Source organism: Petromyzon marinus, chromosome 58, assembly GCF_048934315.1.
Source record: "Petromyzon marinus isolate PM22_M1 ecotype Great Lakes invasive population chromosome 58, UKy_Petmar_22M1.pri1.0, whole genome shotgun sequence".
In the NCBI taxonomy this organism is placed as follows: domain Eukaryota; kingdom Metazoa; phylum Chordata; class Hyperoartia; order Petromyzontiformes; family Petromyzontidae; genus Petromyzon; species Petromyzon marinus.
In genome coordinates, this window is record NC_133724.1 from 2,190,135 (window position 1) to 2,217,680 (window position 27,546).

The 27,546-nt window shown below is 51.5% G+C and overlaps 1 protein-coding gene across 5 annotated transcripts in view; it reads left to right on the forward strand.

The window, feature by feature from the left end:
- The first annotated feature begins 2,183 nt into the window (after window positions 1-2,183).
- LOC116955145 (axin-1-like) overlaps window positions 2,184-27,546 on the forward strand; it is a 45,041-nt gene continuing 19,678 nt past the window's right edge. For 2 of the 5 annotated variants that reach the window (XM_076052849.1, XM_076052851.1), the window contains exons 1-4: window positions 13,365-13,742; window positions 18,126-19,055; window positions 19,862-19,981; window positions 23,867-23,966. In XM_076052849.1, the coding sequence (XP_075908964.1) occupies window positions 18,169-19,055; window positions 19,862-19,981; window positions 23,867-23,966 (1,107 nt within the window). In that variant the 5' untranslated portion in view covers window positions 13,365-13,742; window positions 18,126-18,168. Of the gene's footprint in view, window positions 2,411-13,362; window positions 13,743-18,125; window positions 19,056-19,861; window positions 19,982-23,866; window positions 23,967-27,546 lie in introns of those variants that run through there. The other 3 variants (XM_076052850.1, XM_076052853.1, XM_076052852.1) reach the window with 3 other exon arrangements.

Here is a 27,546-nt window from a genome sequence, read left to right on the forward strand (position 1 = left end):
GCTGATTCCCCTGTCATTACCTCCCGTGGCCACTAGTCCACTGGCACTGCAGGCTGACTCCCCTGTCATTACCTCCCGTGGCCACTAGTGCATTCGCACTGCAGACTGACTCCCCTGTCATTACCTCCCGTGGCCACTAGTGCATTCGCACTGCAGACTGACTCCCCTGTCATTACCCCCCGTGGCCACTAGTGCATTCGCCCTGCAGACTGACTCCCCTGTCATTACCTCCCGTGGCCACTAGTGCATTCTCACTGCAGGCTGACTCCCCTGTCACTACCTCCCGTGGCCACTCGTGCGTTCGCACTGCAGGCTGACTCCCCTGTCATTACCTCCCGTGGCCACTAGTCCATTCGCACTGCAGGCTGACTCCCCTGTCATTACCTCCCGTGGCCACTAGTGCATTCGCACTGCAGGCTGACTCCCCTGTCATTACCTCCCGTGGCCACTAGTGCATTCGCACTGCAGGCTGACTCCCCTGTCATTACCTCCCGTGGCCACTAGTGCATTCGCAGTGCAGGCTGACTCCCCTGTCATGGGTGTGTGGGAGATTATTCTCGCTCGCTCTTATTCTGCCAGCCGACGATGGGATTTTCGTCATTGACAGGAGTTGGTTGAGTGGGCAATGTGTGAGCGTTCGGAGTGCTGGGGCATGTTGTGTGTGGGGTGCTGCGGGGATGTTAACTACCTCGCCTGATATACAGGAGGTCGTGGGTGCGATCCCGGCCCTGACGCCTGCTGCTGTATATCTGGAGTTTGCGGTGTCTCTCTCTCCGTGGTGAGATGTTAACTACCTAGCCTGGTATACAGGAGGTCGTGGGTTCGATCCTGACTCTGATGCCTGCTGCTGTATATTTAGAGTTTGCGTGTCTCTCTCCTCGTGGTCACATTCGATTTTTCTCCGGGTCCTCCGGTTTTTCCCTCCACATTTAGAACCAACATCGCCCGTTCAGAGTATCCGGCTGCTATACATTTCCCACGTGATAAGCCCACTTCGTTGAGTAATCATTTGTGGCCAGGTCGCTTCTGATAAAGAGCTGCATATCTCAGTGGGGCCTTACCTGGTAAAATAAATTTATTAAAAATAGTCTGTGTAGGCTGTGTGAACACGCGTGGGGTGCGGTAGTGTTGAGGTTAGCGCGCTGCACTACGAACCCGGTCACCTGAGTTTGATTCCCGCTCACGGCCAACACCGGTGACGATCTTCTTTGGCTCTTTCGGTAAAGTCACGTAGAATGAGAATAAAATAATAAATTAATAAAATAAAATAACACAATAAAATTCTCACGACGTTTCGGCCACAACACAAGCGGCCTTCATCAGGTGAAGGGACGAGACTGTCTGGAGGACAGCACCTGATGAAGGCCACTTGTGTTGTGGCCGAAACGTCGTGAGAATATTATTGTGTTATTTTATTTTATTAATTTATTATTTTATTCTCATTCTACGTGACTTTACCGAAAGAGCCAAAGAAGATGAATCCTTGCAGTCACGAAAGCTTTAAATCGAAATTTAACCGGTGACGATTATCTGAACCCGTCCTGGGTCACCCCTAGGTCATCTCAGCCTCAAAAAATGAGTACCTAATGCGGTGTGTAAACATCGCCATTTGGGGAGACAAAGGCGGCTGGGCGTGGTGGTGGCCACCAAGCCAGCCTCTTCGTGTGCCGTGCCGGCCTTCACAGGCGCTGCTCGCTAACAGCACTTGCCCCAACAGTCTGTTATGGCTATACGGGGGATCTTTGTCTTTGTGTGAACACGTGCAGGGGGGCAGGTGGGAAGCGGTGTCGGGCGTGGGAGCCCCAACAGACCCTCAGCCCCACCCCACGGCCCCCCACCCACCCCTCACCCACCCCACGGCCCCTAACGCCCCCCACCCATCCCACGGCCCCCCACCCACCCCACGCCCCCCCCCACCCCACGCCCCCCCACCCCACGGCCCTTACCCACCCCACGGCCCCTCACGCCCCCCACGCCCCCCCCAACCCACCCCACGCCCCCCCAACCCACCCCACGCCCCCCCCAGCCCACCCCACGCCCCCCCCAACCCACCCCACGCCCCCCCCAACCCACCCCACGCCCCCCCCCACCCACCCCACGCCCCCCCCAACCCACCCCACGCCCCCCCCAACCCACCCCACGCCCCCCTCACCCACTCCACGGCCCCCCCCACCACTACCCCAAACTCCTCCCTCTTCACGCACCGCGACGCTGAGACCACGCCCCTTGCCGACTTCACACTGCGCGGCCCCGGCTCAGGCTCAGGAGGAGGAGGAGAGGGCAGGGGACTCACCCCCAGCCCGACACCGCAGCAGGGGACGCAGCGGCTGCCCGCGCTGCCGTTTTTCCACTTCGCCTGCCTTCTTCACGCTTCTTCGCTATGGCCCTGCGACGCTCGCATCGCTTGAAGGTACGACGGGGTCTGGAAGAGCAGAGATTGGGCGGAGAGTGGAGAGCGGAGAGTGGGAGTCCACGGAACGACAGCTTCAATGTACAGGGTCCAAGAAATAGACATGGAGTAGGGAGAGAGGGGGTAGAGAGAGAGAGGGAGAGAGGGAACGGGTAAGGAGGAGAGAAGAGCTTGAAATCTTTTGTGAAGTCTTTCATTTTAAAAAGGGGGGGGGGGGTGGGGGGGGGTTACATAAAGCAAAGCATTAAAAAAAACACACAAAAAAATGATGAACGAAGCAAAGTGCCGACCACACCGAGCATCTTCTTGTTTCCTCTGATCGTTAAAAAAAGGGAGAGATGGGTGAAAGAAGGAGTTGGCTGGGTGAGTGGAGAGTGGAGGGGGGGGGTAAGCCCTTGGGACGACAACCCAGGTCGGCGGACCCAACTGTGGCAGGCAGCAGCGAGAGCCGCCGTGATTGTGGTCGTTGTTCAGGAGCTCGATGCCAAACGTGGAGGTCTCCTGCTGTTGCTGCTCCTGCTGCTGCTGCTCGCCACGACGAGAGGGCTTCTTCGGCAGCGAGGGCGACAGTTCGTGTCGTGTCGCTGTTCCTCTACAGTTGGAGGAGAGTAAACTGCAGGCTGGTCCAGATGTATTGTGACCTCCCCCCTCCCCCCCCCACACATTAATTTTTTTTCAAACTTTATATATATAAGATTTTAAAATAAAGGGTTATTTAAAACAGAAATTAATATTGCAAAGGACGAACCAATATCATGGGTCAATTAATCGCAGGGTCACAAGACACCTGGACCACCCTGTACAGTGGCTTTACTCTGTGGCCCACAGTTCGGGTTTCAAAGGCCACAGTCGAACTACTGTGGTTTGTGTCTGTAATGAGGGTCTATGGGTCTATATGCATCTCTATGTGTCTTCGTGTATCTCGATGAGTCTATATGGGATTACTATGTGGTTGCATAGTTTGGGTTGCATGACCACAATCGCATTACTTTCGCTTGTGTTTTCAATGTGTCTCCATGGGTCTCTGTGTATCTCTATGGGTCTCTGTGTATCTCTATGGGTCTATATGTATCTCTATGGGTCTATATGTATCTCCATGGGTCTTTGTATCTCTATGTGTCTCTACGGGTCTTTATATATCTCGATTGGTCTCTATGTATCTCTAAGTGTCTTTATGTATCTCTATGGGTCTCTATGTATCATCTATGTATCTCTATGGGTCTCTATGTATCTCTATGGGTCTCTATGTATCATCTATGTATCTCTATGGGTTTCTGTGTATCTCTATGGGTCTCTATGTATCTCTATGGGTCTCTATGTATCTCTATGGGTCTCTGTGTATCTCTGAGTCTCGGTATATCTCTATAGGTCTCTGTGTATCTTTGTGAATCTCTATGTATCTCCATGGGTCTCTATGTATCTCCATGGGCCTCTATGTATCTCTATGGGTCTCTATGTAACTCTATGGGTCTTTGTGTATCTCTTTGAGTCTCGGTATATCTCTATGGGCCTCTGTGTATCTTTGTGAATCTCTATGTATCTCCATGGGTCTCTATGCATCTCCATGTGTCTCTATGGGTCTCTGTTTATCTCTATGAGTCTCGGTATATCTTTATGGGCCTCCGTGTATCTTTGTGAATCTCTATGTATCTCCATGGGCCTCTATGTATCTCCATGGGTCTCTATGTATCTCTATGGGTCTCTATATATCTCTATGGGTCTCTGTGTATCTCTATGAGTCTCGGTATATCTCTATGGGCCTCTGTGTATCTTTGTGAATCTCTACGTATCTCCATGGGTCTCTATGTAGATATCTCGACGAATCTCCATGGGTTTACTTTGTGGTGCATAGTTGGGGTTTCATGACCACAATCGCACGAGACCCTGGCTTGCGTTTACGAAGGAGATGTAATCACGCACCGGCCTGTTTGATGTCCTGATGCGCTGATTGGTCACGACCACCCCAGTGTCTTCAATGAGGAATGTCCGAGCGAGGAGGCGCGCTCCATTGATTTTACGGTTTCCTTCGCGCAGATTTACGTTTTGAATTTTTTTTTGTTGTAAAAAAATAAAATCTTTTCGACGCAAACTTTTGCGAAACCGTTGGCGCGCATTCGTAACGCTCTTAGTGTCGGAGGTCTGGGCCACGTGGGAGCGAATTCGGGAGTGATTTGGTGCAACTGGCGGCAGGGTTTTGGCTACGTCCGGTGCGAAGGGAGCTCAACATCGGCGCACGCGTGCAAAGGAGGAATATCCAAGGTGCTTCAAGCCAAAGCGCCCATCGAAGGCATCACTGAGTCGCTTGCCTCGGCGGGAGACTCAGAATTCGCAGGTGCAGAAAACTAAGTTAGGGTTTGCAAAACAATCCAAAGTGAACCCATTCGATTGGACGTCAAACAAGTTAAAGCAGCTTGATGCTCAAAGGAGCACTTCCCACGTTGATCCTCATCTCCCGTCTACGGCCGTTTAAGTCGGTGGTGCAAATGTTCTCACATTCCTGTGTTGGGGGCGAGTCCACGCATAGGACAGCCAGCCACTGCTGACTTCCCCACAAAGTTAGTACTCGTTTTATCAACCGTGAACGGAGGGATGATGGGCTGAGTCAACCCCCCCCCCCCTGCCCACCCCCCCCCCCCCCGGAATAACCAGGATTGCAACATTGGGAGCTGGCTCGCTCGACAGCTGAACCACGTGGCCGGATAGAAAGACTCTCATCCCAGACCTTGAATGAACGAGATTAATCCAAAGGCAGTGGATCCGACTCAAGTCAATCTCCACCTTGCCCATACTCTGATCGTGCTTTCAATTTTGTTTCTTTCTTGTGACGTTCTGACCCTGTGCCCCAAATTGGGACATCTATGAAAAAAAGAGCTTCACAGCTCGTCGGATCTCCCCTGCGGTACAAAAACATATTCTGATTTAACGAATGCCTGTTTACGTGTTCGTGAGGCTCTGTCACACCCCCCCCCCCCCCCAACAAGGGACTCCCCTCCGCTCTCCACTCTCACCCAGACACTTCTCGCCGAGAGGGCCACTCGCGCTCCCTCCACTCGGCTCTTGCTCTTCTAAACAGCCGCCGCTTCCGTTGCCCTGTGCTGGGATATTTGAGGAATCTGCCGACGTACGCAATTTGTACGTACGTCGAAATTCCCTCGCGCTGAGCTTATTACGTACCGCTCGTCCTCGTAAGCCGTCGAACCAGAGACGGTGGTCCACCGCAGCGTCGCGCGCTTTTCAGAAGCGCTTCTGCGGCCGTCTGGAACGCTCTGACCTTCCGATATTAGGAAGCCGCCGGGAGCTATGATGCACGTTTAAATCATCATCATCATCATCATTTATATTGACAAGCTCATTTTCCTTCGAACTACTTTCGCGTTTAGTTTGCTGCCCTTCCTCACACTTCCGATTAGCACGGTTAGCTACATACTTTGAACTCCTTTCGCACCGTACGTAGCCAACCATGCCAGTCGGAGTGTATATTAGTGTAGTGTGTAGTAGTATGTACAGTGAGGGAAGAAAGTATTTGATCCCCTGCTGATTTTGTACGTTTGCCCACTGACAAAGAAATCATCAGTCTATAATTTTAATGGTAGGTTTATTTGAAGAGTGAGAGACAGAAAAACAACAACAAAATCCAGAAAAACGCATGTCAAAAATGTTATAAATTGATTTGCATTTTAATGAGGGAAATAAGTATTTGACCCACTCTCAATCGGAAAGATTTCTGGCTCCCAGGTGTCTTTTATACAGGTAACGAGCTGAGATTAGGAGCACACTCTTGAAAGGAGTGCTCCTAATCTCAGCTCGTTACCTGTATAAAAGACACCTGTCCACAAGCAATCAATCACATTCCAAACTCTCCACCATGGCCAAGACCAAAGAGCTCTCCAAGAATGTCAGGGACAAGATTGTAGACCTACACAAGGCTGGAATGGGCTACAAGACCATTGCCAAGCAGCTTGGTGAGAAGGTGACAACAGTTGGTGCGATTATTCGCAAATGGAAGAAGCACAAAAGAACTGTCAATCTCCCTCGGCCTGGGGCTCCATGCAAGATCTCACCTCGTGGAGTTGCAATGATCATGAGAACGGTGAAGAATCAGCCCAGAACTACACGGGAGGATCTTGTCAATGATCTCAAGGCAGCTGGGACCATAGTCACCAAGAAAACAATTGGTAACACACTACGCCGTGAAGGACTGAAATCCTGCAGCGCCCGCAAGGTCCCACTGCTCAAGAAAGCAGATATACATGCCCGTCTGGCGTTTGCCAATGAACATCTGAATGATTCAGAGGACAACAGGGTGAAAGTGTTGTGGTGAGATGAGCCCAAAATGGACCTCTTTGGCATCAACTCAACTGGCCGTGTTTGGAGGAGGAGGAATGCTGCCTATGACCCCAAGAACACCATCCCCACCGTCAAACATGGAGGTGGAAACATTATGCTTTGGGGGTGTTTTTCTGCTAAGGGAACAGGACAACTTCACCGCATCAAAGGGACGATGGACGGAGCCATGTACCATCAAATCTTGGGTGAGATCCTCCTTCCCTCAGCCAGGGCATTGAAAATGGGTCGTGGATGGGTGTTCCAGCATGACAATGACCCAAAACACACCGCCAAGGCAACAAAGGAGTGGCTCAAGAAGAAGCACATTAAGGTCCTGGAGTGGCCTAGCCAGTCTCCAGACCTTCATCCCATAGAAAATCTGTGGAGGGAGCTGAAGGTTCGAGTTGCCAAACGTCAGCCTCGAAACCTTAATGACTTGGACAAGATCTGCAAAGAGGAGTGGAACAAAATCCCTCCTAAGATGTGTGCAAACCTGGTGGCCAACTACAAGAAACGTCTGACCTCTGATTGCCAAAAAGGGTTTTGCCACCAAGTACTAAGTCATGTTTTGCAGAGGGGTCAAATACTTATTTCCCTCATTAAAATGCAAATCAATTTATAACATTTTGACATGCGTTTTTCTGGATTTTGTTGTTGTTATTCTGTCTCTCACTGTTCAAATAAACCTACCATTAAAATTATAGACTGATCATTTCTTTGTCAGTGGGCAAAAGTACAAAATCAGCAGGGGATCAAATACTTTTTTCCGCTCACTGTATGTGTGTTGAACTCCTTTTGCACCATACGTAGCCAACCGTGCCAATCGGAGGATGCGGGATGGCCGGGTTGGCCACCTGCGCTGGTGGCCCTTGGCTTTGTTTGCGCTGAGCTGCGTCCGCTCTTGCGCCCGAAGACCGGGGGGCTTGACGAGGGCCGTGCTGCCGTGCTCCGTGTCCCGCACGGACATCCGCACGACCCTCCTGGCTCTGACAGTCTCCCTCGAAGACACTGGCGTGGCCGTTAACCCACAACGGGACATCAACAAACAGGCCGACTGATGCGCACACCTGATATTAGCACGGTTGGCTATGTACGGTGCGAATGAAGTTCAACATACATACACAATATATACGCAATATTGTACGCAATATTGCGTATATATTGTACACAATATTGCGTACAATATTGTACACAATATTGTACACTACACACTACACTAATATACACTACTATACACTCCGATAAGCACGTTTGGTAACGTACAGTGCGAAAGAAGTTCTACATATATACACACTATTATACACTACACTGCTATACACTCCGATAAGCACGGTTGGTTACGTACGGTGCGAAAGAAGTTCAACATACATGCTCAAGTGGATGCAAGACACCATTGACTACTTAACCACAAAACAACTCCACGTATACTTAGCTGAGGAGGCCAGAGTGTTGTCTCGCAATCAGCAAGTTGGGATCTCCCCTCGCCGCCGGGGAATCAAATCGGACCCACGACCTCTGGATTGCAAAGTCCAGCAAGCCAACCATTACACGCGGTGCCAGATGAAGCTAGGCCTGTAGCATGATGTTATAGAGGGGCTCTAAAAAAAACCTACATAAATAATAAATACTTTTTGGTTGTTTTGGTAAAGTCACGTAGTAGGTATAAAGTAAACTATACCTACTACGCGACTTTACCGAAAGATAATAATAGGGATTTTTCCACTTTTTTCTGGCAACAAAACTGAAACATTTTTATAAGGATTCATGTTACTGCATTAACCACAATACCTGCAGTCAAAATGCAAATTAAAAAACACACTATGATAATATATGCATTGTCCTTGAAACTGATTGGTCTACACCAATTGGTCAGTTTCAAGGACAATTTCTAGGACAATGCATATATTATAATAGTATGTTTTTTGTTTGCATTCTGACTGCAGGTATTGTGGTTAATGCAGGCATGAATCCTTGTAAAAAGGTTTCAGTTTTGTTGCCAGAAAAAAGGGGAAAAACCCTATTATTATATTTTGGTACTGGCAAAGGAGGTCTAATAATGATTTGCCGAAAGAATCAAAGAGTATGGATTCCTGCAGTCACGAAAGCTTCAAATCATAAATAATAAAACACAAATCTCTAACTTGGATAGCAAAGTAATCGTATTCTTTTTCAATTGCTATACAGCCAGATAATACGACAAATCGCTAACCTTAATCACCCGCTCGTTCGCAAAAGCTGAAGGTGGTATAGTACTATAGTAGTAGAGCAAGTGCAGAATCACTGAACCGGAATTGATAGCTTGAAAGCATTTCGCGTGGGGGCTCTTGAAAAGTGCGGGGCCCGTAGCTGCTACATGTGTAGCTACTTGTGCTACGAGGCTCATCCGGCACTGCTCCTGAACCTCTCACACAGCGCTGCTATACGCAGGACTACAATTCACGCACCGCGAATGCAGTGCTAGTGACGCACGTGTTCAACTATTTACTATTTTTGTTAAATTAAAGCCACTGTGGTCTGCGCACTCCTTCAACGGAGGAGGAGGAGGAACAGCGGCACCGCACGAACTCCATCCCGGAGGCCTCGTGGCCGGCACACAACTTGACATTGAGCGCATTTGCCACGCGGGCGAATGGAACGTCCGTTCATTTAGGCATCGTTACATTTCGGCGTTTTGTTCGTCCCGCAGTCTTCGTCTCGCCGATGACGACCTCTCGAAATCGTTCGTGTGCTCTGTGAAGATGGGCCGTTTCCCGAAACGTCACCTGTGTTTTTTTGTTTAGTTTCAGTGCCACGGCGTTCATTGACGTGACACGTGGTGAGTTTGTTGTTCGGGCACCGCAGCCAACGTAGCAGCAGCAGCAGCGTCGTAGTCGTCGCCAGGTTATTTTGTGGCATCTCCGGCAAGTTTCAGACTGCAGATGCCATTGAGTCGGTGCCTTTTCGTCCCACTGGCTATGATTAAACCGAAACCTTTAGACCACGGCATAGTTATCAACTCACACCCACCCACACACCAAAATGATTACTATCCGGTCATCAAATACGTTTAAGGGACACACGTGGCATTTTAGCAGCGTTGCTTCAATGCGACCAAACGAAAGACTCTGTCTCGGACATTCAAGTGGCTCTCGTCGGCAGGTGGTGGTGTAGGGATTTTTCTTGAGCCAATTCTGGTTGAAAAGGACACACGTGAATATAGAGCCAGCCGTACAATGGGCTGTATGGTGGGGGGGCGTGTGCTGGTAGCGGGCGGCAGTTATGTGCTTCAAGCCAAAGATCCCTCCCGTATAGCCTCCACAGGCTGTCGGGGCAAGTGCTGTTAGCGAGTAGCAAGCTATGAAGGCTACCGGCACTGTGGCACACGAGGCGGTGGCGTGGTTAGCACCACGCCCGGCCGCCTTTGTCTCCCCAGCGGCGATGTTTTTTTACGCACCGCACCAGGTAACTCATTTGAGGCTGAGTCGACCTAGGGGAGGCCCATGGACCGGTTCGGATCATTATAATCGAACTCGGGTCGCCAGGTTCGCCGCGCAAGCGCGCTTACCACTGCGGTTGAATCCACACACTCACACACCCCACACACACTCACACACCACACACACACCACACACTAACACACACTCACACACACTCACACACCACACACACACCACACACTCACCACACACCCCACACACACCCCACACCCCACCCCACACACTCACACACCCCACCCCACACACACCACACACTCACACGCCCCACACACACTCACACACCACACACACACCACACTCCACTCCACACACACCCCACCCCACACACACCACACACACCCCACACCCCACACACACTCACACCCCACACACTCACCACACACCCCACACACACTCACACCCCACACACACTCACACACTACACACACACCACACACTACACACACACCACACACCCCACACACACCACACACTCACCACACACCCAACACCCCACACACACCACACACCCCACACCCCACCCCACACACACCACACACTCACACACCCCACACACACACACCCCACACACACCACACACACCACACACACTCGCACACCCCACACACCCCACACACCCGCACACACACCACACACTCGCACACACCCCACACACATTCACCCACCCCACACACACTACACACACACTCGCACACCCCACACACCCCACACACTCACACACCCCCACACACACCACACACTCACACCCCACACACCCCACACACTCACACCCCACACACACCACACACACTCACACACCACACACACCACACACACTCGCACACCCCACACAACCCACACACTCACACACCCCACACACTAACACACCCCACACACACCACACACTCGCACACACCCCACACACTCACACCCCACACACACCACACACACTCCACACACACTCTCACACACACACCCACACACACCACACCCACACACCACAATGCCCACACACACACACCTCACACACCCCACACACACACCCCACACACACCTCACACACCCCACACACCCCACACACACCCCACACACCCCACACACACTCACACACTCACACACCCCACACACCCCACACACACACACTCCACACACCCCACACACACCCCACACACCCCACACACACTCACACACACCTCACACACCCACACACACTCACACACCCCACACACACCACACACACCCCACACACTCACACACCCCACACACAGGTGGGGAGGGAGGTATGGATAAAGGTGGTGGGGGGAAGTTTGTGGAGCCAACAACGGCACCGTGAACCGGATGAACCGGTCCTGGCTGGAGCCCGAGCTTCTAAAACCGCCTTTCATCTGTTTCATCTCCTCGGCAAGATGAAAGCCCTCTGTGCCAATGGGATTATTGTGTGTGTGTGTGCTTAACCCTCCCTGAACCCCTTGCCATCCCCCCACCCTTCCTCTCCTCCCCCCACCACCACCACCCTCTAGCCCTGCATGGGAGACGGGCAGCCTCGGTGGGGACACGTGGGGGGGAGGGGGGGGGCCTGACGTACCACGCATTAACAAGCAAATAATGTACGAAACCTCCTGTACCATATTTTTTATTTATTTATGAGAAATATGTGTAACTTGGATAAGCCCTTGACATCAAACGTCTAGATGGCATCCCATTAGGTGGTGATTAAGAAATATAAACATCTATTGACGGGCTATACGATTGTTTAAGTACTGCAATCGGTTGGAAGGGCTCAACTTAGGGGGGCCATCCATTTAGTAGATAGACAAAAATCGATCAACTTGACCCCCCCCCCATGTACGAACGCGTATCTTTTTACACCCCTGCCCCCCACCACCTGCGCACGAACGCTTGACGCGCCCCCAGAATCCTATAGAAACGATCAAGGGTTAATATTATTAACGTGTTGAAGCAAACAGTCCACCGCCGGACTATCTAACTCATTTGAAGGCCAATGTAGACAAATTATTATCGAGGCTACACCCCCCACCCCCACCCCTTCCCTATGCGCACATTGTTAGTAGACCCCCCCCCGTCTTTGGTCGGACAAAGACGGTCACAGCACCGCACGGCGCTTTCAGACGCGCTTCTGCGGCCGTCTGGAACGTTCTTCCTTCCGATATTAGGAAGCCACTGGAGCTGTGCATTTTTTAAAATCATCTAGATTGAAAACTTATTTCTTTAGAACTGCGTTTTTGTGTTTAGTTTGTCGTCCTTACCCCCACCCCCACCCCACCCCCCCACCCCCATACGCAAGCTACGCATTTGGGTTACCCCCTACACCCTCCTCCATGCGTACGGACTCAATGGATGGCCCTTTACTGGACTCGCCTCCTTGCGCGTGCGTTTTGTGCGTGATGGGCGCCTCCCTTGAAGAGGAGCGTTTCCCTGCCGCGATGTCGCAGGTCGCATGCGGGGAGGGGCTCCTCCTCCTCCTCACAGTGGCTTTAAGTTTAGGGGCCGTCCATAAATGACGTCACGCACCTAGGGGGTGGGGGTGGTCAGACATTTGTGACGATGATGTGACGAGGTGTGGGGGGGAGAATTGTGACGTCACATCAAAATGCGCAAATTTTAAATAAATATAGACAACACGTTCTCCTTAATTAAATGTTTTCTCCTACAACATCAGAGTGCAGCGCCACATTAAATACGCACTACAATGACAATAGTTTAAAGCGATTTGAAGCATAAATTTTGATTTAAAGCTTTCGTGACTGCAGGGATTAATATTCTTGGGAAACAATAAAATAATAAAAATATAAAACAATATATTTAAAAAAACAATATATTTAAAACAATGTATTTTTATTATTTTATTGTTTCCCTTCTACGTGACTTTACCGAAAGAACCAAGAATAGGATTTGAAGCATGTTTTATATTTTTTTTGGGGGGGCAGAGCTTTGTGACGTCATTTTAGGGGGGGGGTCTGACTTTTTGTGACGCCGTGTGACGAAGGGGGTGGGGTAAAAAATCCTTCAAAATCGCGTGACGTCATTTATGGACGGCCCCCCAAGGTGCACGGGTGGGTGGGGGGGGGGTGACCAACAGGGTCTGAATCGATCTGTAGTACGGTAGGTGGGGGGGGTGCAGCTGCGAGTTTTCTATTCAAACAACAACAATAACGTGGTGCTAACGTTTAACAAGAACGCCAATTTTTTTCAAAATGTTCTTGCTGTGGTTTTCACACCTGATGATGATTGCTTCTTGTGTTGCAGTCGAAACGTCGCGAGAATTTTATTATTTTATATATGCATATTTTATTTTTTTATTGTGTCCCCTTCTACGTGGTGACTTTACCGAAAGAACCGAGAATATAACAACAACGCACTTGTCCCCCGGCAGCGCGTTGAGGCTTTCCGGGGCACTTTCACCTTTAGCTGTGTGGAGCAGGGGGAGGGAAGGGGGGGTCGCTTAGAGGCCTAGCGGGCGATCGAGTGGCAGTCGACGTCCTCCGCAATCACCACAACAACAGCAACAACAACAAGCAACAACAAACTCCGTACGTGTTTATTAATTAGTCGTCGTTTATACATGATTATTGTTATTATTGTTAAACGATATCAAATCGAGAGCTTGTTCCACCCACCCCCACCCCCTCTACGGGCCTTGCCGTGCTAGACTAGCTGAGGCCTACACCTTCGGGCCCAGATTATCGCGAGAACTAATCGCTGGGGTTATCGATAACAAATCGATCTTGTACGCGTGTGTGTGTGTCTGTGTGTGTGTCTGTGTGTGTGTGTCTGTCAGTGTGTTGCCAAGTTAGTGGGAAGCGGTGGTGGAGTAGCGGTTAGCGCTACGCTGCGAACCCGGCGACCCGGGTTCGATCCCCGCTCGCGGCCAACACCCAGTTGACGTTCCTGGGCCACTCCCCTAGGTCGACTCGGCCTCAAATGGTAAACATCGCCACTGGGGGGGAGACAAAGGCGGCCGGGCCTGGTGGTTGCTGGCCACCCACCCCCTCGTGCGCCACAGTGCCGGTAGCCTTCATAGGCGCTGCTACTCGCTAACAGCACTTGCCCCCTACAGCCTGCTACAGGCTGCACGGGGGGGGGGATCTTTACGTGTTTATTTCTACGTCTTTGTTACCAAGTTTCAGCGTTTTATAGCGGGTAATCATTCCTCTTATTTTGTTTTAAGTGACACCTCTGGCAACGGCGGCGGGGGGAGGGAGGGAGGATCGCGAACGCGGTGTGGTGTGGGCCCTCAAACACTTGTACGAACGCGTTGCGTGGCTGTTGTTGTGGTTGTGGTTGTTTGTTTGTTTTCGGTTGTTGTTGTTGCTGCAGCAAGCGTACACATTGTATACAGTTCGATTTAAATGCGGGGAGTGCTCTCGCACGGGTGCGCTAATTAACGCGGCCATCGCGATGATGATGATGGTGGTGGCGGTTGTTGTCGGATTTGCATTGCGTACACGGTAGCAATGATCCACGTTCATCGTTAGTTTACTATAAACACGCTTCTGTGAGCCGGTAACAATTACTAACATTTTGTTTGTGGATTCATTAAGTACATACGCGTTGCTATAATAAACACGTCACAATGACAAACTACGGCTTGTTAAGATACGTTTCGGGCAATGGCCCTGCTCCAGAGCAGGAAGTCGTTTATCAGCCTTTTGAAGAGTTCTGTTTTAACTAAATAAGTGTCAACAAACGCGATACGTTGTTCGTCGTGCTCGCACAAACACTGGAAACGCCGTCTCGTACCTTTAAAACAATTGGGTTGATGTAAAAAACACACAATGTGTACAGTACACACAATAGTAAGATATCACAACGTGAGACTTGCTCATGATTATTGTTACCAAGTGAGTTTATGTCGCCCGATGTGTTTTGAGTACAGATTTATCGTTGTGTTTTATTATCCGGCCCTTCTTGGAGATGTTAACTACCTCGCGTGGTGTAAAGGAGGTCGTGGTTTGATCTCGACCCTAATGCTTGCAGTATATTTGTAGTTTGCGTGTCTCTCTCCGTTTTGAGATGTTAACTACCTCGCCTGGTGTAAAGGAGGTCGTGGTTTGATCCCGACCCTAATGCTGCAGTATATTTGTAGTTTGCGTGTCTCTCTCCGTTTTGAGATGTTAACTACCTCGCCTGGTGTAAAGGAGGTCGTGGTTTGATCCCGACCCTAATGCTGCAGTATATTTGTAGTTTGCGTGTCTCTCTCCGTTTTGAGATGTTAACTACCTCGCCTGGTGTAAAGGAGGTCGTGGTTTGATCCCGACCCTAATGCTGCAGTATATTTGTAGTTTGCGTGTCTCTCTCCGTTTTGAGATGTTAACTACCTCGCCTGGTGTAAAGGAGGTCATGGTTTGATCCCGACCCTAATGCTTGCTGCTGTATATTTGTAGTTTGCGTGTCTCTCTCTGTGGTGAGATGTTAACTACCTCGCCAGGTATGCAGGAGTTCGTGGTTTGATCCCGACCCTAATGCTTGCAGTATATTTGTAGTTTGCGTGTCTCTCTCCATGGTGATATGTTAACTACCTCGCCTGGTGTAAAGGAGGTCATGGTTTGATCCCGACCCTAATGCTTGCTGCTGTATATTTGTAGTTTGCGTGTCTCTCTCTCTCCGTGGTGAGATGTTAATTACCTCGCCTGGTATGCAGGAGGTCGTGGTTTGATCTCGACCCTAATGCTTGCAGTATAGTTTGAGTTTGCATGTTCCCTCTCTCTCTCTCTCCTCATGTGGTCGCGTGGATTTTTCTCCGGGTCCTCCGGTTTTTCCTTCCACATTTAGAATGAACATCCACGCGTTTAGAGTATTTGGGCAGCAAGGAATATTCACGTGGTAAGCCCCTTTGTTGAGATATCAATTTTGGCCAGTTCGCTTCTGAAAAAAGAGCTGTTATAGCTCAGTGGGCCTTACCTGGTAAAATAAAACGTAGTTTCATTTTTAGTTTTGTTATGAAGCATTGTTCGCGGATTTGAATTGGGCAATTTTTGTCTGAATATTGTGTTGACAATTTTATTCTTGCATATGATAAAAATATTAAGTGGCTATATGCCAGTTTAGAGGTCTGCTGGGCACGTTGAGAGGGCTTCAGGGGGGAGAGAGTTTGTGTATTTTTTTTACTATTCCTGGATTACGACATGGTCCAAAGTTTGGGTTGCATAGCCACAATGCATGCCTGTAGATTGTCTTTCCTTTTACATTGATGAGCGAGACGTGAGCATTTGCCTGTTAGTGTTCTGATGGGGTTGATGGTTACACTAGAGTTTGAGATGTTTGAGTCTGGAATGAGGTGTTCATTTTACCCATCCGCCTTGTTCCTCTGTTCTGATTATGGGCGAGCTTCTAGGATGCTTACATTATGCTTCTACAATGTATGTGTGTATGTTGTAGCTAACCGTACTAATTCAGAATCAGAATATTTATGCTGCAGGAGGAATCCGATGAGCTATGAAGCTCTTTTTTCACATTTCCAGTAGGGACATGGGTTAAGAATGTTACAACAACAATCGATAACTAAGTAATTGGAGGTTCGGCTGGATTGACAACAAACGAGACAGAGAAAGAGGAGGTGAGCGTGACTTGAGTCGATGGAGAAGTTTACATTTTTTTGATGTCTTGGTCGATGGGTAGGTCTGTCGTCGTTTGCAGTTTTTGCGTGTCTGCAGATATTTGATGGCAGAATGTTCGCTTGCGAGCCAAGAGATTGGTGTTGGGTTTCGGGGTTTCCGGTTAAGAGAATTAATCGCCTTATTTAATGATACAGGGACTTCCTTTACCTACGAACGAATTAGGTTCCAGAAGTTTGTTCGTAAGTCCAATTTTCTCCTGTCGGTTCCAAACACGTTGTACGGCATGTGCACTAAAACACGGGGAATGGCTTTAAAAGTTGTATAATCTCCTGTAGACGTATATGCCACTGGTTATTCACGTCCTGCAGATCTATTGCCTGAAATCGAAGTCGGGATGTGTCAGATTCGTAGCGGAGTGTGCGAACTCGCTGCGCCGCCATTCTCGCGTCTTGATTACGAGAGGTTATCTGCAGATGCAGTTGGGTGAGTTGGTGCCCGTTCACAGGCGACCAGTGTGGCTTCATCTCACCTTTAGTGCGCAAGCTGAACCGGCTTCAGATTACTGCTATAGCCCTGGTCCCGTATCTAACTAAGACTCCCAGCCTGGTGTTGGAAATGCATGCGACCTGACCACCTCCACTGGCGTCGGCTGCGATAACCCAACGATCCCCGTTGCGGCCTACGGACACACCGCATTGTGAGCGCACCGCACGTGTGCTGCTGTTGCTATTGCCAAGTAAATACTTGCGAGTGCGATGCAAGTTGGAACCATTGCAGAACACGTGCATATTAATTTAACCCTTTGCGGGGACATCTGCAAGTTGCAGGGTGGGTCCCGTTCGTTCACCGACGAATCTCGGAACGCACAAGCGGCTCGGCCCTAATTTTATTTAGGGAGGCATCGCACCGCAGAGAACCGTAGCGACACAACTGCACTCCATGTTAGATACCTGTCAAGCCATAGGGTCTACCCGTGTTCTTGTACAGGGAAATTGAGTTTTAAGGTCCGGACGGCGTACAGCCATTTCGATCCGAGAAAGCACCATTTTTTGTCTGTTTGTGTATCTCCCTTGTGATGGGACTTTGTAGGATGAACGTTGAGATTTATGAGTGCACGGGGTGACCAATAAGGTCTGAATTGGTCTATAATAAGGTAGGACACTGATAAGGGGTTGACAGGTATGATGATAGCTGGCTCCAAACTGTGCCACACGCCCTCCCGCATGGCCTTGTGGGAGCCTCTGCATCGACAAAGCTATTTAAAAGTTATTTTATTACAGGTTTTCTTCCGGTAAAGGGTCGATGATTTCATTTGCTTTAATTGTTCACGTGTTTGCATTTGTCCGGTCAAAATAGGCGGTGCCGCCGCCGCCGCCGACGGCCAGCCCGTAACGTCGCAATGGACAGGAAGGGCCACGCGTTGGCCGTCACGGCCTTCCCACTGGACGCCGAGGGGAACCTGATGGAGGACGCCCCCAGGCCGCCGGTGCCCGGTAAGGAAGACCGCCCCCGCACCGGCTGCCGCATCGCCGCCTTCAAACCCCCGGCGGGCAACGGGGCGGCCGCGGCCGCGGTCGAGCGCGCCGCCGCCGCCGCCGCCGCCGCCGCCGGCGGCAAGTGGTGCACGCCGCGGCGGCACGACTACGACCTGGGCTTCGAGCCCGAGGGCAGCGCCTGCGCCGCGGCGCCGTACGCCCGCTGCGGCGAGACGCTGCCGGCGCTGCTGAACGACCCGGACGGCGCGCACCTCCTGCGCGCGTTCCTGCGCGGGCGCGGCCTCGTCGACCTGGTCGACTTCTGGTTCGCGTGCAAGGGCCTGCGCAAGCAGCCGCGCGCCCGCGCCGCCCGCGCCGCCCGCGCCATTTACAAGCGCTACGTGGCGGACGTGGGCGGCGTGGTGGCGTCCCGCCTCAAGCCGTCGACGCGCTCCGCCGTGCGGGAGGCCGTGCTGGCGCAAGCGGTGGGCGGCGGCGGCGGCGCCGGCGGTGGCGATTGCGGAGTAGGTGGCGGGGAGGGAGCGTTCGACCGGGCGCAGGGCGAGGTGCAGCGCTGCCTGGAGGAGGCGGCGTACCCGGCGTTCCTGCGCTCGGACGCGTACCTGCGCCACGTGCTTGCGGAGAGCGCCAGCGGCAAGGATCACGGGAAGGTGGTGGTGCTGGTTCGGCTGCCAAACGATGCTGCCGAGGAGGAGGAGCAGCAGCAGGAGGAGGAGGAGGAGAAGGAGGCGGCGCCGGTTCGGACAGAGTGGACGGAACGCGGTTTTGGTGGGCTGGTGCAGTCGGAGCCGTAAGTCTTACCCAGCGATCAGAATCACAATCTTTATTTAGACTGCGGGAGGAATCCGATGAGCTGTGAAGCTCTTTTTCACAGATGTCCAGTGTGGACGGTGATTTGGTGGTGGAGATTTCGACTGGCACTTCTCACGATGCAGATTATGAAATCATAGTCCTGCTCCTCGTCTTCATCATCGGCCACCTCCCTCAGCCATCTCCATCTTTCAAGGTCTTGGGATGTAACAATCCATGCAGTTCCTGTACACGAGCAGATTTTATCGCTGCGGTGGACGTAGTCACGCCAGCGTTTTCCTCCTTTGGTGGTCATTACGTCATTAGTCTCAACCACCATCCATCATCATCATCATCCCTTCTACCAATGGGTCCTGCGCAAGCTGAATGTTTTTATTTTTATTACACAGCCAATGTCATGTTTATAACTTGCGTATGATTTCCCACACTTGTGGCTCTCGAATAAAATGCAATTGCTCTGAGCAAGTTGAATTTTACCGCTGGTGGAATGCCCATTGGGCGTTTCGGTGGATATGGTTCGTATACTCCTCGAATGACATGTATTTGTGATTGAGAACTTCGCGATGAATAATGAGTTTTGCACATGTTTTGCATGGACCTCCAGTAGGTTAACTCGGCCTAAAACGAGCGTTTTCTGCACACTTGCGCTGGGGAGACCTCGGTAGCTTTATGTGGCGACACTTCCTCACCTTGCATGCCGGGTTTAATAGGTTTTCCACGAACACCACTTTCCGCGACAGCCTATGTACAGGGGGATCTTTGTCTCGTGTATCCGTGCGTTTGCAGACTGTCCGAGGCGACGTCGTGCCGGTACGACCCGGCAAACAGCGTCAACGACAGCGAGTACGCCGCGTCGAGCGGCGGCACCGCCACGGACGACGGCGCCTCCGTGGCCGATAGCGCCAGGTGAGCGCCGGCCGAGCCCACGTGATGATCGCTCCGACCCACCGGTTCCTCACTCCGGCACGGTCACAATCGCCCCGATTCGCCGGGTTCCTGCCTCTGGCGGTCTGGTTATAATCTCCCCGATCTGCCAGGTCCTTCCGCTTGGCACGGTTATGAACTTGCAGATCGACTGGGTGTCACGGTGGCGAGATGTTAACTCCCTCGCCTGGTATGCATGAGGTTGAGGGTTCGCTCCCGACCCTGACACCTGCCGTATATTTGGAGTTACTTATCTCTCTCTCTCTCATCATCATCACGGTGGTGAGATGTTAACTCCCTCGCCTAGTATGCATGAGGTTGGGGGTTCGATCCCGACCCTGACGCCTGTTGTATATTTAGAGTTACGTATCTCTCTCTCTCGCTCATCATCATCACGGTGGTGAGATGTTAACTCCCTCGCCTAGTATGCATGAGGTTGGGGGTTCGATCCCGACCCTGACGCCTGTTGTATATTTAGAGTTTGCATTTTCTGCCCGTGGTGGTGTGGATTTTTCTCTGGGTCCCCTTCACATTTAGAAACAAACGTGCGTTTCGAGTATTTGGCCGCTATACATTTCCACACTATAAGCCACTTCTTTGAGCTATCGTTGGTGGCCAGGTCGCTTCTGAAAAAGAGCTACGTAGCTCGGTGGGCTCCTGCCTGGTAAAATTTAAAAAAATTGTTTCGTTTTAGGCTGGTTCGTCGCTCTTACACGACTACGATTGCACGGACACGCCAGTTGCTCACAATGGCACGGTGTCTATTTGCGACCGTTCGCTGGCTCCTCCGGGGGTGGCTGTGCTGCTCGGAGTTTGACCGTGCAGCGAAACGGACGCAATGAGGCGGGCCCTGAGCCAAGGCTCGGCTGTGATGTGTGGCTTTGAGGTGGCGATCGGGTTGGTGGCAGCGTTTGTGTATGGGTTTGTGTATGGGTTTGTGTATGGGTTTGTGTATGGGTTTGTGTATGGGTTTGTGTTATGTTGTGGGGAGCGGTGGTGTTGTAGCGGTTAGCGCGCTGCGCTACGAACCCGGCAACCCGAGTTCGATTCCCGCTCGCGGCCAACGCCAGTGACGATTATCTAAACCGGTTTTGGGCCTCCCCTAGGTCGGGCGTGGTGCTGGCCACCCACCCCCTCTTGTGCCGTGTCGGCCTTCATAGGTGCTCGTTAAACAGTCTGTTAAGGCTATATGGGGGATCTTTGTTTTTTTGTTGTTGAACTTCTTTCGCACAGTACGTAGCCAACCGCGCTAATTGGAGGTGCGGGGTAAGGACAACAAACCAAACACAAAGAGCGGTTCTGAAAGAAATTCGTTTTCAATTTAGATTTTTGAAGCGCACAGCTCCAGTGGCTTCCTAAAATTGTTGCCACCTATGCGTGGATTTTCTCTGGGTACACACGCCAAGAGGATGGGAGTGTTCGTTTCTAACTTTCACAGAACGTTGCGTTGCTCCAATAGCAGGTGTCCGATCGGATGGCCATTATAGCAGTTGGATTGAATCCATCTGTGCGGAGCTCTGCCACCCGTATCTTAGTTTACCGCGTAACGTATTTTGCGTTCGCCGGGAAATTTATTTGCGTTCACCGCGGAACGGATTTTCTTTCACCGCGGAACGCATTTGCCTCTCCGAAACATTGGCCCAAGTTTCAGCGGACGACCGAGGAGGTGGGGTCGGGGGGGGGCGAATTGTTACGTTTAGCAGTGAGCTCCTCCGGCCACGCGGCGTGGGCTAAATGGGTCGGCGAGCGTGACGTGGGAGCGACGAGGAAGACGCCCTTCTGCGAATAACAGCGAGGGGAATCTTGAACCAGAGCGGGGAAGGCCAGGCGCAGGAGCAGCCGACAAGAAAACCCGCGCATATATTTACCGCGGAGGGAAATGAAACGTCTTCACAATGCAGCCCGCATTGGCTTGGCCAGGTTAAGCAACAGATGTGGAACAATAGCACGGCTGTGCGGTGAATGGACAGTTGTGTGTGGGACAAGATGATTGTGGTGTGCGAACGATCGGGAACAATCATGCCTGGAAGTACAGCAGCTTTGGCAGCTCATTATAGAATGCCCCAAAAACGCAGTCGTGATTGTCCCGTGGTCGTGCGTGCAGATGCTCGTGGGCATGTGGTTAGACGCCCGTGTGATGTGTGGTTAACGGACGCATCGTTGTTGTTGTTAGCAGACACTGATGGGATCGGGTTGTTGAGATGCGCTTACGGCGCGCGGTTATCAGAAGCTTGTGCACAGCGGCAGCGGCACTGCCTGCCTGCCGCCGCGCGGCGTGTTTACACGCGGGATTAGATAGCTCCTCCGTGTGCCCGGCCGTAACCGTGACCCCGGCAGCCACGCGAGGGAGGGAGGGAGCGCCGCTCTCCCTCCCTTCCTCGCGCCACCGCCGCCGCACCGTTCCCCCCCCCCCCCGCCTTCCCCTGGACGAGCACCGGCTCACTCGTCAGCGCTGCAGGGCACAACCAGTTGCCACGGAGCCGGCGCTCGTGTAGGGGCCTGTCCCCAATGGGAAGACCCCCCCCCCAGGGGCCTACCCCCCCCCCACCCCCGCCTCCGGCTGCTGCGTGCGGGAAGCGAGCCTCCGGCGTCCGCGGCGGCGTCGTCGTCGTCGTCGTCGTCCCGCGCATGCCGCCCGGGAGATGCGGCGGTAACGTGGACCGTGTGTGGGTTCGACTTGGCGCCCTCTCCCTTTAAGATGCGCGTAGTGCTGGGGGGGGGGGGGGGTTAGCAGTGGATCTTCTCCGTGGCCTCTCGGCGTTGCTGCTGAGGTTGATTGTCCAGTTGACGCGATTCTAGGTTGCGCGTTCAAGGCTGCCGTGTCATTTCACTGTTTGAATGCTTGGGAAATTGCCAAGTGACGCGATTCCAAAGGGGGAATATAAATTAGATTTCGAATGCCCCGTTGAACAATGGATCTCAGAGTGCCGTTGCTGACATTTTTGAGGACTTTCGGACGATGTACGTAGCCAACCGTGCTAATCGTAGTGGTGTACAGCGGTGTAGCATATAGTATTGTAATGTCTAGTAGTGTAGCGTATAGTAGTGTAGCGTATAGTAGTGTAGCGTATAGTGGTGTAGCGTATAGTGGTGTAGCGTATAGTGGTGTAGCGTATAGTGGTGTAGCGTATAGTGGTGTAGCGTATAGTAATGTAGCGTATAGTAGTGTAGCGTATAGTAGTGTAGCGTATAGTGGTGTAGCGTATAGTGGTGTAGCGTATAGTAGTGTAGCGTATAGTAGTGTAGCGTATAGTAGTGTAGCGTATAGTAGTGTAGCGTATAGTAGTGTAGCGTATAGTAGTGTAGCGTATAGTAGTGTAGCGTATAGTAGTGTAGCGTATAGTAGCATCGTGTATAGTAGTCTAGCGTATAGTAGTGTATAGTAGTCTATCGTATAGTAGTGTAGCGTATAGTAGTGTAGCGTATAGTAGTGTAGCGTATAGTAGTGGTGTACAGCGGTGTAGTGTATAGTAGTGTAGTGTATAGTAGTGTAGTGTATAGTAGTATAGTGTATATTAGTGTAGTGTATAGTAGTGTAGTGTATATTAGTGTAGTGTATAGTAGCGTATAGTAGTGTAGTGTATAGTAGTGTAGTGTATAGTAGTGTAATGTGTAGTGTGTTGTGTATAGTAGTGTAGTAGTATGTATTTTGAACTTCTTTCGCACCGTAAGTAGCCAACCGTGCTAATCGGAGGTGCGGATGTGTCTCGTGTCTGTTTGGGGTTCGTTTGTCCAAGGGAGTTGACAACACTGCTCTTCGGCTCTCTCTCACGGCACAGTGTCAGCCAAGGGGCTGTTCGTGGCCGGTCGGCCCACCGTGGTGGCTGACGGCGGTGACCGTGTACCGTGCTTGCGTGTGTTTTTCAGCGTCCGGTACGGAGCGCCGGACTTTAGCCACAGGGCACCGCCACACGCCGAGAGGACGCGCCCGGCTTCTGGCGGTGCCGGGGAGCCGCTCCACCCGCCGGTAAGTCAAACGCTGTCCACAACTCTGCAGCCGGTCCCGCCTGTTGATGCCGGTCAGGAGTTGCCGGCGGAACTTCGCTGTGCTCGAATTGGTAAATGTTGCGGTGGGTTAACTCGCCAACACGCGACCGGTGTGATGCACTGGTGACGAATTGGCACGTTGCGTTTACGTGACGAACCTTACGAATAGGCCTCGTCGGGTGGTGGCGGGTGTGACGACACATTTATATTTACGCGATCCAACGCCCAAGAAACATCTATTATGGACCCACAGGATCATTCTTGGAGAAAATAATCAAGGGGTATTAATTTCTCCGGACGCGTGTCACAAGTATAATGTAACTCCATCCTTGTTGAGGACTCGGCCTATCAAGCGAAGTGTTTGATCTCATCCCTACCTGCACCAGGTGCAAACAAAGAACAACAAAGATCCCCCGTATAGCCTTAAGAGACTGTTGGGTCAAGTGCTGTTAGCGAGTAGCACCTAGGGTTTTGATTCACACACCCACCTACTCACCCACCCACCTACTCACCCACCCACCTACTCACCCACCCACCTACTCACCCACCCACCTACTCACCCACCCACCTACTCACCCACCCACCTACTCACCCACCCACCCACCTACTCACCCACCCAACTACTCACCCACCCACCTACTCACCCACCCACTCACCTACTCACCCAACCACCTACTCACCCATCCACCTACTCACCCACCCACCTACTCACCCAACCACCTACTCACCCATCCACCTACTCACCCACCCACCTACTCACCCACCCACCTACTCACCCACCTACTCACCCACCCACTCACCCACCCACCCACTCACCCACCCACCTACTCACCCACTCACGCAGTCATGCAGGCCACCTCACTTCTCTGTCTGCCTCTTCCCTCGCACTGCTCCACTTTGAAATTCCCTCCTGTTGCCTCCCACCCCCCCCCCCCAAGTTCTTAAACACATTGCTCAATTCAAGAAACGCATTATAACCCTTTTGTGGTTTTCACCCTTACTATTTGGTGTTTGTTGCTGTGCCCCTTGCCGTATTGGGCCTCCTAGGCCATGCTCGCCAACGATGAGTTAAAAACAAGTAACTCTTCACTCTCACGGGGTCTTTTGCTCTGATTGTGACAATAAGAAGAGCGTTTTGAATCAACGTGCCAAACGCCATGCGTGTAAATAATCACCCCCCCCCCTCCACTCCCGCCGTTTGACGCGTTTCGCCCGACTGCATTGTGGGACCGGTGGTACGTGTGCCTCACTGTCGAGGCGCGCTGGCCCCCGTAACCTAGCGGGGGGGACAGGATGGAGCATTTGTACGAAGCCTCGGCGGCTTCGCGGACGTCTTGAAATAGTTAAAGCGGGGACGCCTGCGAGAAAAAAAAGAGAGAGAGTGGGTGGGGAGGAGAGAGCCACCCTGACCTCTGCTAAGCCCCCCCCCCCCCCCCCCCCACAGCGAGTCCCTTTGATGTGCCGCGCGGCTTCAGGCTTTGCGTTTAATCAGGGGACGCGTGGCCCCCTAGGCCAGCCGTGTTTGTTTAGCGTCGGGCGCAGGCGCCTGCACGCGAAAACAGTGGCGTGTTTGCAATCCCCACGTCGCTCGCTCAATCCCGTCTCCCGGTCTTGCCGGTCTCCTTCCCAGTCTCTCGCTGCTCCGTCCCGTAATGGAGCGCGCAGCCCGTGGGGCGGTTTGATGTTGCGAGTGTCGTGCGCGCGAGCCCTTTGAAGCGCTGAGCTGCGAGCGTTGGTGGCGGTGCGGCGGCGGGGTGGTGGGGTGGGGGGGGGGGGGGTGAGCAGGAGCGGCGGCGATGCGGCGTGGACTCGCGGGGGTGGTGGCCGAGCGGCGGTGAGAACCACCAACCATTGACCGAGTTCGGGGAGCGTTGGCTGGGATCACGCGTGAAATGTTACGTCGTCTTCGGACCAGTGGGAACATTTCAAGCGACGCTATTGCCGTACGTTCTCCCGATTTATATAACGCTCCACAGGCTTTCGGGTCGTGTTGAACAGAAATAAAAAAAATACAACGTTTTTTTAAAATATATATTCACGTGGAATACGGTACAGTGTTGTAGAGAGCCGTCTTCCAGGAGACCACTATGAACACGCTGCTCTAAAATGGGAATAGATGGTCTTCTGTAAGATGATTCTGAGCGGCTGGTGGGGGGCGGTTCCTGTCCTCGGGGTGGTCGTGCATCGCTACGGAGAATCGTCTTCCAGAAGATGAGTATGAACAACCAAGCTAAACGATCTTCTCGTTTGCAAATGCGTTCTCCGCATCGTAAGAGGTAACCTTTAACCTACAGCGGGGGGGAATAAGTGCACCTCGGGAGGACGCGTTAATGCTCCTAACCTTCAAACATTTTCCGTGTATTTAATAGCACAGTGGTGCATTTGGAAAATAAGAGGCGAAAAAGTGATGAGGGTTTGTGTTGTTGTCGTCGAGCCTGGTTCATCACTCAGACTTTATTCTGACACGTAGCCCGATGTTGATTCTGTTTAAGACTTCGGCAAAGTTTGCGTTTTGTTTCGCCCATTGCCATGGATCGTCTGCGCGGCAAATCGAGCTGAACGGCAGCTCCGTGGCGTCCGCGTGCACCGCGAACGTGGTTTAGCGGCCGCGTACGAGGTGACGCTGGTGTTGTCGAGATGTTGGCCACCTCGCTTGGTATGCAGACGGTCGTGGGCTCGATCCCGACCCTGACGCCTGCTGCTGTATATTTGGAGTTTGCGTCTCTCTCTCTCTCTCTCTGCCCGTGGTCGCGTTCATTTTTCTCCGGGGTCCTCCGTTTGTTTCCCTCCATATTTAGAATCAACATCACCAAGGCGTTTTAGAGTAATTTAGCTGGCTGCTATAAATTGCCACACCATGACGCTGATGATGATAAGCTGCTTCCGTTGAGCTATCATTTGCAATAGCCATGTCGCTTCTGGAAAAGAGCTGTACATCTCATTGGGCCTTAGCTGGTAAAATAAAAAATAGTTTTTAGTTCACATGCCTCTGCGACATCAAGCGGCGGATGCACACCCCACCTGTCGGAGCTGCATGCAGGAGGTCATGGCTAATAGCCTGATGAAACGGGTTGCTGTAATCACCAGCGAAACATCAAAGTAGTCGAATGGTAAATGTTGTGAGTTTACTCTCCAACACGCCGGTGTTCTGAACTAGTAACGAATTGGCACGTTTTGTTTACGCGACAAACCCTTACTAATTGGCTGTGTCGGGTCGTGGCCGGTTTAACGACGCATTTCTATTTACGCGATATAACCCAAAAACCTCCATTGTTGATAATATTGGTCGCCAAAGCCTACGTGTTAAACTGTATATTTGGATATTCTTAGTTTTTTTCGGTAAAGTCACGTTGAAGGGAAACAACAAAATAATAATATATATAATGTATATTTTATATAAATATATAATAGATAAATATATAATATATAAACATATATTATATATATTTTTTATTATTTTGTTGTTTCCCTTCAACGTGACTTTACCGAAAAAACTAAGAATATGAATTACTGCAGTCACGAAAGCTTTAAATCAAAATGTATATTTGGAGTTTGCATGT